Below are 12,513 nucleotides of genomic sequence, written 5' to 3' on the forward strand. Positions count from 1 at the left end.
GGGGTTGCCCTTGAGGTTGGTCTGGAAGCTGCAACTGATGCAAAATGTGGTGGCAAGACTGCTCACTGGGACCAACATGTCACCCCATTGCCAACATGTCACCCCACTGCTGAAAGAATTGCACTGGCTGCCAATTTGCTACCGAGCCAAGTTCAAGGTTCTAGTTTTGGTGTCCAAAGCCCTATACAGCATGGGACCAGGATACCTGAAAGACCATCTTATCCCTTATATACCCAGTTGATCACTGCCCTCTGCAGGTGAGGGCCTCCTGCAGATACCATCTTATCAGGAGGTCCATTCTGCACAACATAGGAAATGGACTTTCAGTGTGGTGGTGCCTTCCTCTTTCAACAAGTATTTTAAGTTGAGACCTTATCCAAGTCTGCATCTGTGTTGGAATTGCTTTTTAATATGTTTTTTAAACTTTTTTTAAAAAATGATTTTACCTTTAAAAAATGTTTTGAAAGCTTTTTTAAAGGAACATTTTTAAAGATGTTTTGTTTTAATGTATTTTAGTCTGTTTTCATGATGTTTTAAAGTATTTTTAGTGCTTTTATTTGCCACCCTGGGCTCCTGCTGGGAGGAGGGGTGGGATATAAAATAAACAAACAAACAAACAAACAGATCCACAGATTACGAAAATACCCATGTAGGGCAAAAAAATAATAACAGAGGTGTTGGGGGGGAACAAGATATATTACCCTCATTAACAATTGTTCCAAGCCATTTGGTGCAGTTGTTGGGTGAAACCGTCGACCTCTCAACGTGCCACTTTTCATAGTGTTGATGTTCTTCTCACTTTTGGGTGGTGGTGGAATAGGCATCACGTAATTGTTAATGATAGGAAGTCGGTAGATACCAGCTGAATAGTCCATAGGTTTTAACACCCCTTTCTCTCCCTGAAATGTTTAACAGTAGTTAGTATTCCTATCTTGTTAAAAATTATGCTTTAGGAGCTGTGGCTGATATATATTTTTGGTTAGAGTTTTTCAAGACCTTACGAATTAAAAAAAAATCTTTTGAAAACAAAATCTAGATCTATTTGTTTATTTTCTGGTGTGCTGCACAGATTCTCAACTGATATTACTCCTTGACTTCATTTAGCTGCATTGTGTAATTCACAGTCCAGGTTCTTAACCAGCATTAAAAGTGTAGTAGTTATTTTTTAACACTTTCACCACATACTCATGGGTGTAACAAGATTAATAAACCAAATTAATCACTGCACATACAAAAGCAATCTTTAAAGAATAGTTCAGATCAATAAATGAATAAACTAGTAAATGTGCCCTTGACCATATATCTGCATTCTAGTCATGAATCTGAATAATCGCTTGCCAGATCACGGCAACTTGGTAAGTGTGGCAATTATCAAGAAGATGCACAAAAAATGCAACTGCAGTAGATTCAGAAAGGACTGTGTCGCACAATATGTAATCAATGTATAGAATTCACTGCCAAAAGATGTTGTGAGGGCCACTTAGACCAATTCATGGATCGATAGCTATGACCCTTGAGAGCTACATTACATTACGACTTCCGGGAAGGGTGACTTCGCTTGTGCCTGCTTTTGAGATGGGCTCCCGCCTCAAAAAAAGCTTATTCAGATATAAATCAGTCAGAACATTTTTTTTTTGACTGATGAAATTTCTCCCGGGCAGGGAGAAACGTAGAGATCAACCTCAAAAGCCTGTTTTTGTTGGGAGGACTGGATTTCATTAATTTATGAGAAAAGGTCCAGCCAGCAATGCCGGACGGACTTCCGAACAAGCTCTATCTGATTAATCCGATACGTTTATCTTTTCTTCAAAGAGAAAACGGACTAACAGGCAAGCACCCTTCTTTCTATTATTTTTTTTACTTGGTTTAAATTGTTGCAGCAAAAAGAGATTTGTCAAATGAATCAGCTTTAAAGAACTTCTGGGTGAGCTATAACTCTTCTCTGTTATTCACGAAATTAACAGCTTATCTCTGTTTCTATTGCAAAAAGCTGTCCTGGAAGTGCATTCTAAAGATATAAACAGAAGAGGGATTTCTATTCCGAGGAACATTATATTGTCTGGGACTATTCTCTTTTTGGTCTATTTTATTTTGACGAATCTGCTTCTTCACGACTCCACTAACTGTTTTGATGTTGGGAACTAAATTTGTTTTGTATTCTTGAACATAGAGAGATAAGGCAGGCTGCTCTGTTTATACTGTGATGTCATCAAGCCTGGAATATTAACCCAATTGTTGCTGAAATAAGAAGTGGTTCTTCTTTATTTTTGTTTTGTTTTGTTTTGGTGGTTTTAAAAATGGCAATCAAGAAAGTGGCTGAGAATCTGGAAGTAATTATGTTTCAGAAAATAATGGATGAGATTGAGATAACGAAACAGACCCTGCGACAGGGCAGTAAGGAGCTGAAAATTGAACTGAGCAAAATGACGCAGGAGCTTAAAGAAATAGGGGATCCTGTGAGAGAGGAGAATGAGATCAGAGATGAGAAAAGAAAAAATAAAGGGAAGATACAAGCCCTGGAGATTGGAACAAATGTGGAATTGGAAAAAGATCTGGAGTTTATGGATATTAGAAATAAAATCTACTGTTTGGAATTTAACGTTATTTCTGAAGAAATTAATGAAGATATTAGAGATAAAGTTATCAATGGCTTGGATAATCTGGACTGGAATGACGTGATGGAGCTTGATATAGAGAAAATCTATGGAATTAACTGCAGCCATGTGACAATGGAAAAACTCTCAAGAGATGAGCCAGTGCATTTTGTAAAAAAGAAGAACACAGATATGAATTTACAACAATATTTCAGCAACTTATTCAGAATTGATGGCAAGAAAATATTTGGGATAGACGAAATTCCCATCAGACTCTTATTATATGACTATGGCTATGACAGCAAGATTATTATGGAATACTGATAATGGAAGATTGGACACTGAAATTACTGGACTTAACAAGACTATTGAAGATGGAAGATGGAATTAATAGGGATAATGGAATAATGGCTATTGAAATTATTGGACCTAACAGATTTTGATGAGATGGATTAATCGATATGTTTATTTGGACTATGGTTATGACAATAAGATTATTATTATTATTAACGAGATGGATTAATCGACATGTTTATTTGGAGAAAAATTGATAGATATATTTCTTAAAGAATTGAAACCTCTCTTTGACTTTTTGTGGAAAGAATAAAGTAATGTTTATGAGATTTGATGATTAATTAAGATAACTACTGGAGGAAAGTGATTTTATAATATAATTTAAGAGACAGGATTGTTATATATTGTAGACCTATAACTGATTTGATCTGCGACAAATGGGAAGTCAACATTTTATTTTTTTGTTTAATCATTTTTGTTTTGTTTTGTTTTTTGTCTTCGAATGTTTTATGATTTTGTTTTGTATGTTTTATGAAAATTTGAATAAAAATTATTGTAAAAAAAAAAGAGAGAGCTACATTACATTACATACATGCCTCTATGTTCAGAGGCAGTATCAATGCCAATGAAAGCATCTGGCTGTCCACTGTGGGAAATAGGATGCTGACTTTTCATTTAACCCTTTGGTCTCATGGGCTGTATCCAAAGGTGGCTTTCCACTAGGCACACTGCAAGACGCTCCCTTTTCACCAATCCCCCAACCAACTGCAGCTCTTTATGTCGTGTCCCATTTCAGGGGGCAAAGGGGGTTGCACTGCAAAAGAGAAAGCAGGGAAAAACCTGGTGCCCTGCCTTTTGCAAGTGGAAGCCCTTCTGCTAGCTAGCACAAAGCCACCATTAAATACAATATGTTCTAAAGCAGTGTTCTTCAACTTTGGGTCCCCACATATTATTGGACTACAACTCCCATGACCCCTTGAGCAGTGGTGAAACTGGCTGGGTATGAAGGGAGTTGTAGTCCAGCAACATCTGGGGATCCAAGGGCAGTGTTCTATAGTACTTGAGCCGATGGACTATATTATGGAGTTTATTCCTAAACTCAGTTTGAAGGTCAGCTTCCAAAATTCAGTCATGTGTAACTGTGATGCTGCTACATAACATTAAATACAATGCAATCCTATGCATATCTACTCTCAGAAGTAAGCCCCACTGGGTTTGATGGAACTTGATTCTAGAAAAGTGAGTACAGAAATGCATCCAAAATGTTTTAAATCAAAATTATGGCAAACAGTGAATTTGCAAAGGTAACGTTTTGGTTTTTTATTCCCATATTTCTCAGGCTGCACCTGACAAAAGCAACTGTCAGGTTTGGAAAGGCTGATTGGCAAGTATCATGCCATAGTCAACCATAAGGCTGTAAAGTGACTGGGCTATATGCACAGCTAAAGAAAAAGTGCAGAATATTATATTGGACACAGAATTCATCTTTCTGAGAATCTTCACTTTCACATTAAAAAACAAAAGTGTCTAGCCCATATGATTGTGAACAAAATAACAAAAATTGAATGATACATAACTGAAAATAAGAGAACTGTATAATTTTGCTTTACTGGGTGACTAAACAAATTGCAAAACCAAAATGTTTGGAGCAGCATTTTAGTTCCTAGTACAGAATTTTCTAGGAGGTGAGGGCTTTTGTCCGTGGGGAGAGGAGAACAGGGTAGCAACTAGAGAGGGTTCAGGGTACGAGTAGAATCAAAGAATCAAAGAAGGGAACCTGCTCAGGGTATGCTATGCCAATTCTGCTGGCAAGGATTTAAAAAGGCTGTACACACAATCAAGTCCCTGTGCTTCAAATTCTCACTCCATCCCTAATTATTTGTCTTTATCAGCTAAGCTGAAAAGAGGAGAAAGGAAGCTTTAAAACTTCATGCACTAGTACAGCTGACAGAAAATATTAATGTCACTTTAATTTCTAAATAATGAAAGAATACAGTCAAAGACTTGTGCAATGTGTTTTGATGAAACTCTGGTAAAGAAAGTATCACAGAAGGGTACTTGAACAGCGATTGTTAACTATAAATTCACTACCCACCTATCCCCCACCACAAGAAAACAAACTTCTGCTAAAATGCAGTTCAACATAGAGTCAACATGACAATGCTGACCATCAAAGATCTTGATCAAAGCAAGTATCCTTGACATTAATGGAAATTCACCATGGAGTTGCTACATTATTTTTAAAAAATGTTGCACTAGGTCAGGGATAGCCAATGTGGTACCCTCCTGATGTTGTTGGACTACTGTGTTCATCATCCCTGAAAATTCCTCAGCCATGCTAGGGCTGATGGGAGTTGCAGTCCAGTAACATCTGGAGGGAACCATGTTAGCTACCTCTGTGCTAAGCAATCAGTTATGTTTGAATAGACTGAACAAATTTATGACAATTCTTTCTACAGCAGTGCTTGTATAAAAGAGCAAAGTCTAACCCCACTGGCATATTGATGTTCTTTTTCAGGGGGGAGGAACTTTGGTCTGGAACTTGAAGTAGTCTTCGGTGCAGATTCTGCTGTGGCATTGCTGTAAAGTGGCTGCAGACGGACTGGATGCTGTATGTTCCCTGGTGCAGTGCTTGGTCGAGGATAGGTAGCCTGGACAATTCAAATAAATGGGAGGGGAAAAGACTTAAGAGTGGGTGGTCACATATATTTCTGAAGCCTAAATGTCACTCTATGTTTGACTTGGAGATGTTGTTCAAAATATGTAGGCTGAGTCCCAAGACACCAAAATTTATATTCATTACACTAAACAGGAAAGTTTAGTATTCACAGGTTCAGACCAGATGCTTTCTTATAAGCAACAATGATTGTACTCAGAGATATTTAATATTGGGAAATTGTGCAGACAAACTATAAGAGGTTCATTGTGGAAAAAAACCGCTTTTAAAAAAATCCCTGCCATTCCACAGCTGGAACATAAAGTTCTTTTTATACCTTAAGACCTCTGTGTGGTGTATTGACTAGAGTGTTAGACTTGAAAAATCAAACCCATTCAGCCTTAAAGGTCACACGGCAGCCACAGTCTTTCAGTCAGACCTTCCTCATGGGGTTGCTGTGAGAATACTATGAGATCAATGACCTCCTTAGAACCTTAAAAGGTGAAGAACCTTTTCCAGCCTGAGGGCTACATTCCTTTCTGGACAACAGTTTGGAGGCCACATGCCAGTGTGGATAAGACCAGAGGAAAAAGTGAGTGGAGCTAAACGTAGGACAGAACTGAACAGGATATCTTGGGGCCCTCACAGACTTACCAAATGATCTGATTGTCCTCTGTCACCTAGCTTGCGGCGCCCAAAGCGATTTCTTGGTGCAGTGGGTGGGTGTGGAGAAAACAGGTGATGGGTATCTTCTGCTGCCCGTCTTGATCGTTCCACCTAGATGAAGGGAAAATCGAGATACCTGTGAAAATGGTATGGTTAAAAAATGGAAGATGCTGCTGTTTGGAGAAATCTGTAATAGTTTTGCTTTGTTGTAGTTGTTATGTGCCTTCAAGTCGATTACGACTTATGGCGGTCCTATGAATCTTTGCTAGGCAATCATTAAACCAGCATTTTCAGGCCAAGATTAACAAATGAGTCTTGGGATATTAGTAAATTGGTTTTTACTTTTGTAAAATTTGTGCTCGTTACTGGCCACAAAAAACAACAACTAGGTAATAAACAGTGACAGAATATAGCCAATTGTGCATTAAGAACACAGAGGAAGAAATAGAGAGGTGGAATAATATCAGTGCAATGGCTATATATGAGTAAATATAACAACTTATATACATTTCCTCACAGAATTCTCATCTATGACAATGGTGGTACTATTCGTAGGACAGGCACAGTGATATATTCACAAAATAAGTTTTCAAAGTTCCCTATAACATGCAAATGAAAAAATGTCACCTTGATTCTCTGAACACGTTCTCTTCTGGCAGAAGTTTCATGTTTCCTTTTTATCTCAACCTGGTGATGACGCTAGTTGGGTTTTTAAAAAAAGAAAAGTAGAGAAAATCAAAATCATATTTGTCACTAGAAGCAGTAAGACCTAGGCGACATTCACACCACACATTTATTCCACTATTATTCCACTTTAAACAGTCATGGCTTCCTCTAAAGAACCCTGGGAAGTATTGTTTGTGAAGGGTGCCAAGAGCTGTTAGGAGACTCCTATTCTCCTCACAGAGCTTCAGTTTGTGAGAGTGGTTTAACAGTCATTTCCTCTTCCCAGAGAACTCTGAGAACTGTAGCTCTATGAGAGGAGTAGGAGTCTCCTAACAACTCTCAACACGCTTTACAAACTACACTTCCCAGGATTCTCTGAGGGAAGCCATTATTGTTTAAACTGGAATAATAGTGGAATAAATGTCTGGTGTGAATGTGGATTTAAGGCTAATCTTCATTGCTGCTCCATGGATTATTTTCTCAGAGCATTCCCACCATGGGCCAAAGGAAACAGTTTTGCTACCATCAACACTAAGTGATTGTTTGCAGTATTGAATATGTTGGCTCACATGACTGGAACCCTCAGACCACCACCTTCAAATTTAGTTCAGGCTGACCACACCCACACACAACACCCACAGAGATTAAAAAAAAGTTCCCAAAGTGACTGTGCAGATTGACCTCCCATAATATTCCTTGCTTGCTATTGTACGATAACAGTAGAGAACCCTCTCTCTGACTTTGACCCAGTGTCCAAGAACAAGTCAGGTGACTATGGCAGAAGAGGTTTATTCCAACAAGGGTTATTACCAAAAAATAGAACTCAGACAAGAAATTCTGTAAAGTTTTAAAAATCCACCAAGCAATCCTGCTCCTTCCTAATTCTTACTTCCTGTCTTACTTCATCTCCCAGCAAGCCGTGCTCCCAGTCAAGCTGGTTGCAGACAATTTTATCCTTAACAACACAAGAAAAATGAGAGGGCAGGCCAGGGAGAACATAGAGTGGTTAAATTTGTGTTAATGTTATATTATATTGCTTTATCTCTTTGTGTTGCATGAATTGAAATCTTACAATAGCTGCTCAAAAAGCTGTTTGCATGCAATTCTTCAATTTTCTCCCTTCTGTCACAATAATTGATGCATGCATGCAACTTGCATGGAAACAAATTACCAGATGTGTGTGGCAAACTACTACATAAATGGGTGGCTCCAGAGAACAACCCAAAAGCATTCTGGCATTTCAACATTCTGGTTTGATTGTGGGCATTAAGCCTTACTGTTACATAATTAACACTTCAGCTCAACATCTACAATAAAAAAGTACTTTTCTAATATTAATGTCGTTTTAAACTACATATCAAATTTTCGGGTCTGAAAATGGCTAGGTGGTGCCACTCATATAGAAAAAATTCACATGGAATAGCCTAAATCAGGGATGGCTAACTTGTGACCTTCCAGATGTTGCTGGACTAAAACCTTCATCATTCCTATTAGCCATGCTGTCTGGGACTGATTATGGTTTGAGGTGAACAACATCTGAAGGACCACCCTAACGTAAACATTTCCAGAAATGGAAATAGTTGCCATAGAAAAAGATGAAGAATAACCATTTACTTTTGCAACCAATAATATGGGCTCATTAGACATGCTGGCATTCATGCAATTAGCAAGTGTGAGGTCCTCGTCTGGACTGGGACCCTGATGGGAGGGGGAGAGGCCTTTAATTCTTTGTCCCACTTTGGTCCTCATGCAAATCAAGGGCTCTGCACCTGCCATTTGCTTTGGAATTAAAGCTCCCATTAATCCAATGGAATCTATCCCCCTCCCACCCACAATACAAACAGCAGATACAGGAGGGTCAATCCTGATTGGGGATACAGGAGGGAACAAAGGATTAATCCCACCACCACTCTGATGAGGCCCTGTTCTGGATCAAGGCCCCTGCACTTTTAAAAAGCCACTCTCACAACTGAATGGCATCAAGTATAGTTTAGCATTTTTGACAAAGTTACTAAGTAATGGTCAATGAGCTTAGGCATGTTTATTCAGATGTTAAGTCCCACTATAGTCAAAAGGGCCACTCTTAAGTAAACCTTCATATGGTCAAGAGCCATGAGGCACAGCACATCTCTGCTGCTACCACTTCACCAACACCCTTAAATTGCTGTCTTTGGTGAGCTTCTCCTCCTACCCCACAAGCTCAGTTTACAGTGGTTTTCAGTCCTATGGGGTGTTCTTAAATGTAATGATCAAAGCAATTTTACTTTAGAGCAGGGATAGCCAATGTAACGCCCTCTAGTTGTTGTTGGGACTACAACACTTCATCAACCCCATAATGGTAAGGAATGATGGGACTTGTAGTCCAATACAATCTGGAGGGCACCACTTTGACTATGGAAGGAAGGAAGGGAAAGAAAGAAATCACTAAGGGAAATAGCCTGAAATCTCTTGCCTTCATTTCAAAAGCCCTTGTTCCACCCTCTGCATTTCACACCCCTTGTCTAAAGAACACTTATCTTTCCCTTCCAATCCAAGCCATTGCCCACTATCCCCTTCTACTCAATTGTCCTACTCATGGCCTCTCTCAGGAAAGGGAATGGAGAGAAGGGAACAGCAAATTTCTATTGTACTCCAAACCAAGTAAAATGATTCCTTTCTTATCCCTCTTCCTTCGATGGGGATTCCAGTCTCTCTAAGCAGAGGGGATGGAGAAAAGGAAATGCAAGTCCACAACAAAATTCTCTTTGTGAATTCCACTGGTAAGCTGTTGAAAGCCATTCTGTTTAGATGATCCATAAGGTCCCTTCAAAGATCATTGGTTGTGCAAGGTGTTTCTGCTGTTACAACTTATTTGGCTGGCTAGGGGGAGGGCAGATGAGAGCCCACTGCTAAATTATCTCCATGTTTGTATATGACTGAGGGACCTCCCTTAGAATTCCATGATTCTAAGACAGTTGGTGTCAACTGCTGCTTTATGCTCTAAGTAAGAGAAAGCAGCACACAGATGTCTCAGCCAAGCCAAAAGGCAGCATATCATGAAAGCTGACATCTTAGTAGGACACAAAGACCTGAAGTCCACAGAGAAGAATCTGTTTTATAGGTGGGCTCCTGAATAATATATTTTGAAGTAACCAACTCTTAATACAGCTGTTGGTGTACAGGAACAACCGTGGGAAAAGACTTCAGCATCACAAAGGGACAACAGAAGGTAGGAACAATCCATGGGTGGAACAAAGGCAGAATGGGGCCTACCTCCAGCCACGTTTCCACCTTCTGTGTGAATGAGATAGCGTCTGCTCCTCCCTGTCCTTGCTCACTTTTTACATCTATGCTCCTCCTTGCTCTTGTTGACTTTCCTTGACCTTTGGTGTTCATGTGGGTAGAAATGAGCATTTCTCTGATGGGCTGCGTCAGGTTCTTGAGCACACTGATGGAACATGACCTCCTGTTGCCTTGCCCTCAGGAGATGACTGTGTGGAACCCGGTGGCTGTAGGGACCCTTACATTCTGAGATGCTGCCAGTTTACCAGTTCTGGCCAATTACAGATTATTCCTCTATCTTTTCTTCCTCCTTAACTTCCTTCCCTGCCAATATTGAATAATAATATTGAAATTATTGAAGAATGTATAATTATTATTTGAGGCCATTGGCAAATTAATGGCAAATAATTTACCTGCTCATACTGTTTTCATGGAATTTACTCCAGATTAATCAATCCACTGATTGTATCTTCACAGTCACTAACACACTCCTTAGCTTTCTTGCTTGTTTATTTAATTTAGGAAAAATGTATAAACCCTTTAATTTTTTAATTAATAATATCCAGTTAAAATCTGGACTCTGTACTGGGATAGAGATGTTGTTGGTGTTGGTGTTCTTGCAAAAGTGTAAGTTGTTCCACAGATCAAAGCGGTTGAGTAGGTGATCCTTCACGTAAATTGGCTCCAAGCTCTTAAGGGTTTTACATATTAGTAGTAAAACTTTGAACTTGGCCTGGCTTAGAGAGCCAGTTCAATTCAGATTACTTCTAACCGAATTTAACAATTTGTTCAGAATCAGTATGATTAACAAGGTAGATATTTATTTTAACAGTCTTTTATTTATTTATTTTAATGTTGATCATTATTAACTCATAACAACTCTTACATGTTCCTTAATTACTCTGCTAGGGTGGAAGGGGTAGTCAAAATGTGCTGATGGCTAACTTCCAAGTTGTTGTAAATCCCTCCAACCGTCATGCTGTTATGTTAATGAGACCATGCTCTGCACCAAAGGATAAGTTACACGGTATTTCCACACCAGTAAGTTTCCTCAGTAATTCTAAGTAACACCGTGAACATTTCTTTTGAAGAGCCTTTAGGAGAAGTAGCCATAATGTAACCATACTTCCATGTCAAGGACCTTGTGGAATATGGCCTGAGCCAAACATTCCCGTATATACTTCTGGTGATCCTTCCTCATGGCATTTAGCTGGTATTCCTTCTCCGATATTATTTGTCCACTTCTTGAGATCTGCCATGAAAAAATAAAATGTAAGTACAGAGGGTGGTGGAGGATGCAAGATTGTGACTTAAATAAACATGTACATATCAGCCATAATCTGATATGTCCTGAGGTCCAATGTACACATGGAGATCAACATGAGCAAAGACTTTCCCATTTTGTGTGTGTCAGTGAAAGCTCCATATATATCTCAACATGTCCACAGGACCTTATCACATATGCACTACTTATCATTAACAGCATGCTCAGCAAGATAAAAAAAAGATAAATGCTAGATGCAAAAGTAAACAATTGGCCAGTATCCAAAGACCCATGAAACTAGTTTTGTGACCCCCAACTAGTTTTGTAATCCCATGCTGCAAAGCCAACAACCTTTGAAATGGAGAGGAGTTTCAGGACCACTTTGTGACTCAAGAGGAAGCTGATCAAAGAACATTTGGAGATTGCAAGTCCCTTATGCGAGAGCAAGCAGCTCTTTGAATTCCAGCCATTGTGGAGATCCAGTGCCTGCAAGGGAAGAGGACCATCACTGCCCAGGGAGGGAGAGCCATCTGCCTGCTTTGCTGCTGCTGCTGCTGCTGCTGCTGCTGCTTGGCCAACATCTCTGCTCTCTCCTTCTTGGGCTCCTGCTCTGCACGTGGGCACCTCGCAGGACCAGGCTCCAGGTACTCAGCCAGCTGTACCTGATACTGTTCCACCTGTCCCTTCTCTGGAAGGGATATATAAGCCGGCTGGCTGAGGGGGCTTGGGAGATCCAGTGCCTGCAAGGGAAGAGGACCATCACCGCCCAGGGAGGGAGAGCCATCTGCCTGCTTTGCTGCTGCTGCTGCTTGGCCAACATCTCTGCTCTCTCCTTCTTGGGCTCCTGCTCTGCACGTGGGCACCTTGCAGGACCAGGCCCCAGGTGGCGCTTTTCCCGGGAAGAAGAACGGTTTGAGAGCTGCGTTGGTGCGCATGGAGCACGGGACTGTGGTTGTTGTGTAGACCTGAATGGAATGAGTGGATGTTTGTATGACTGTATGTTGTGAGTGTGTGTGTATTTTTATTTTATTTTATTTTATTTTATTTTTATTTTATTTTATTATGTGCCTGGGTGGGAGGATAGGGTATTGGGAGGGGGGACCAGAGGGGGC

General features: G+C 39.9%; 1 protein-coding gene across 1 annotated transcript in view; it reads right to left on the reverse strand.

The window, feature by feature from the left end:
* The window catches only part of ERICH3 (glutamate rich 3), an 89,431-nt gene that overhangs the window by 53,792 nt on the left and 23,126 nt on the right, over positions 1-12,513 (reverse strand). The window contains exons 3-7 of the mRNA XM_061630643.1: positions 11,264-11,389; positions 6,838-6,909; positions 6,199-6,321; positions 5,378-5,539; positions 702-899 (exon numbers count right to left, since the gene is read on the reverse strand). Of these exons, the coding sequence (XP_061486627.1) occupies positions 702-899; positions 5,378-5,539; positions 6,199-6,321; positions 6,838-6,909; positions 11,264-11,389 (681 nt within the window). The remainder of the gene's footprint in view (positions 1-701; positions 900-5,377; positions 5,540-6,198; positions 6,322-6,837; positions 6,910-11,263; positions 11,390-12,513) is intronic.

This window comes from Rhineura floridana, chromosome 6 (genome assembly GCF_030035675.1).
Source record: "Rhineura floridana isolate rRhiFlo1 chromosome 6, rRhiFlo1.hap2, whole genome shotgun sequence".
In the NCBI taxonomy this organism is placed as follows: Eukaryota; Metazoa; Chordata; class Lepidosauria; order Squamata; family Rhineuridae; genus Rhineura; species Rhineura floridana.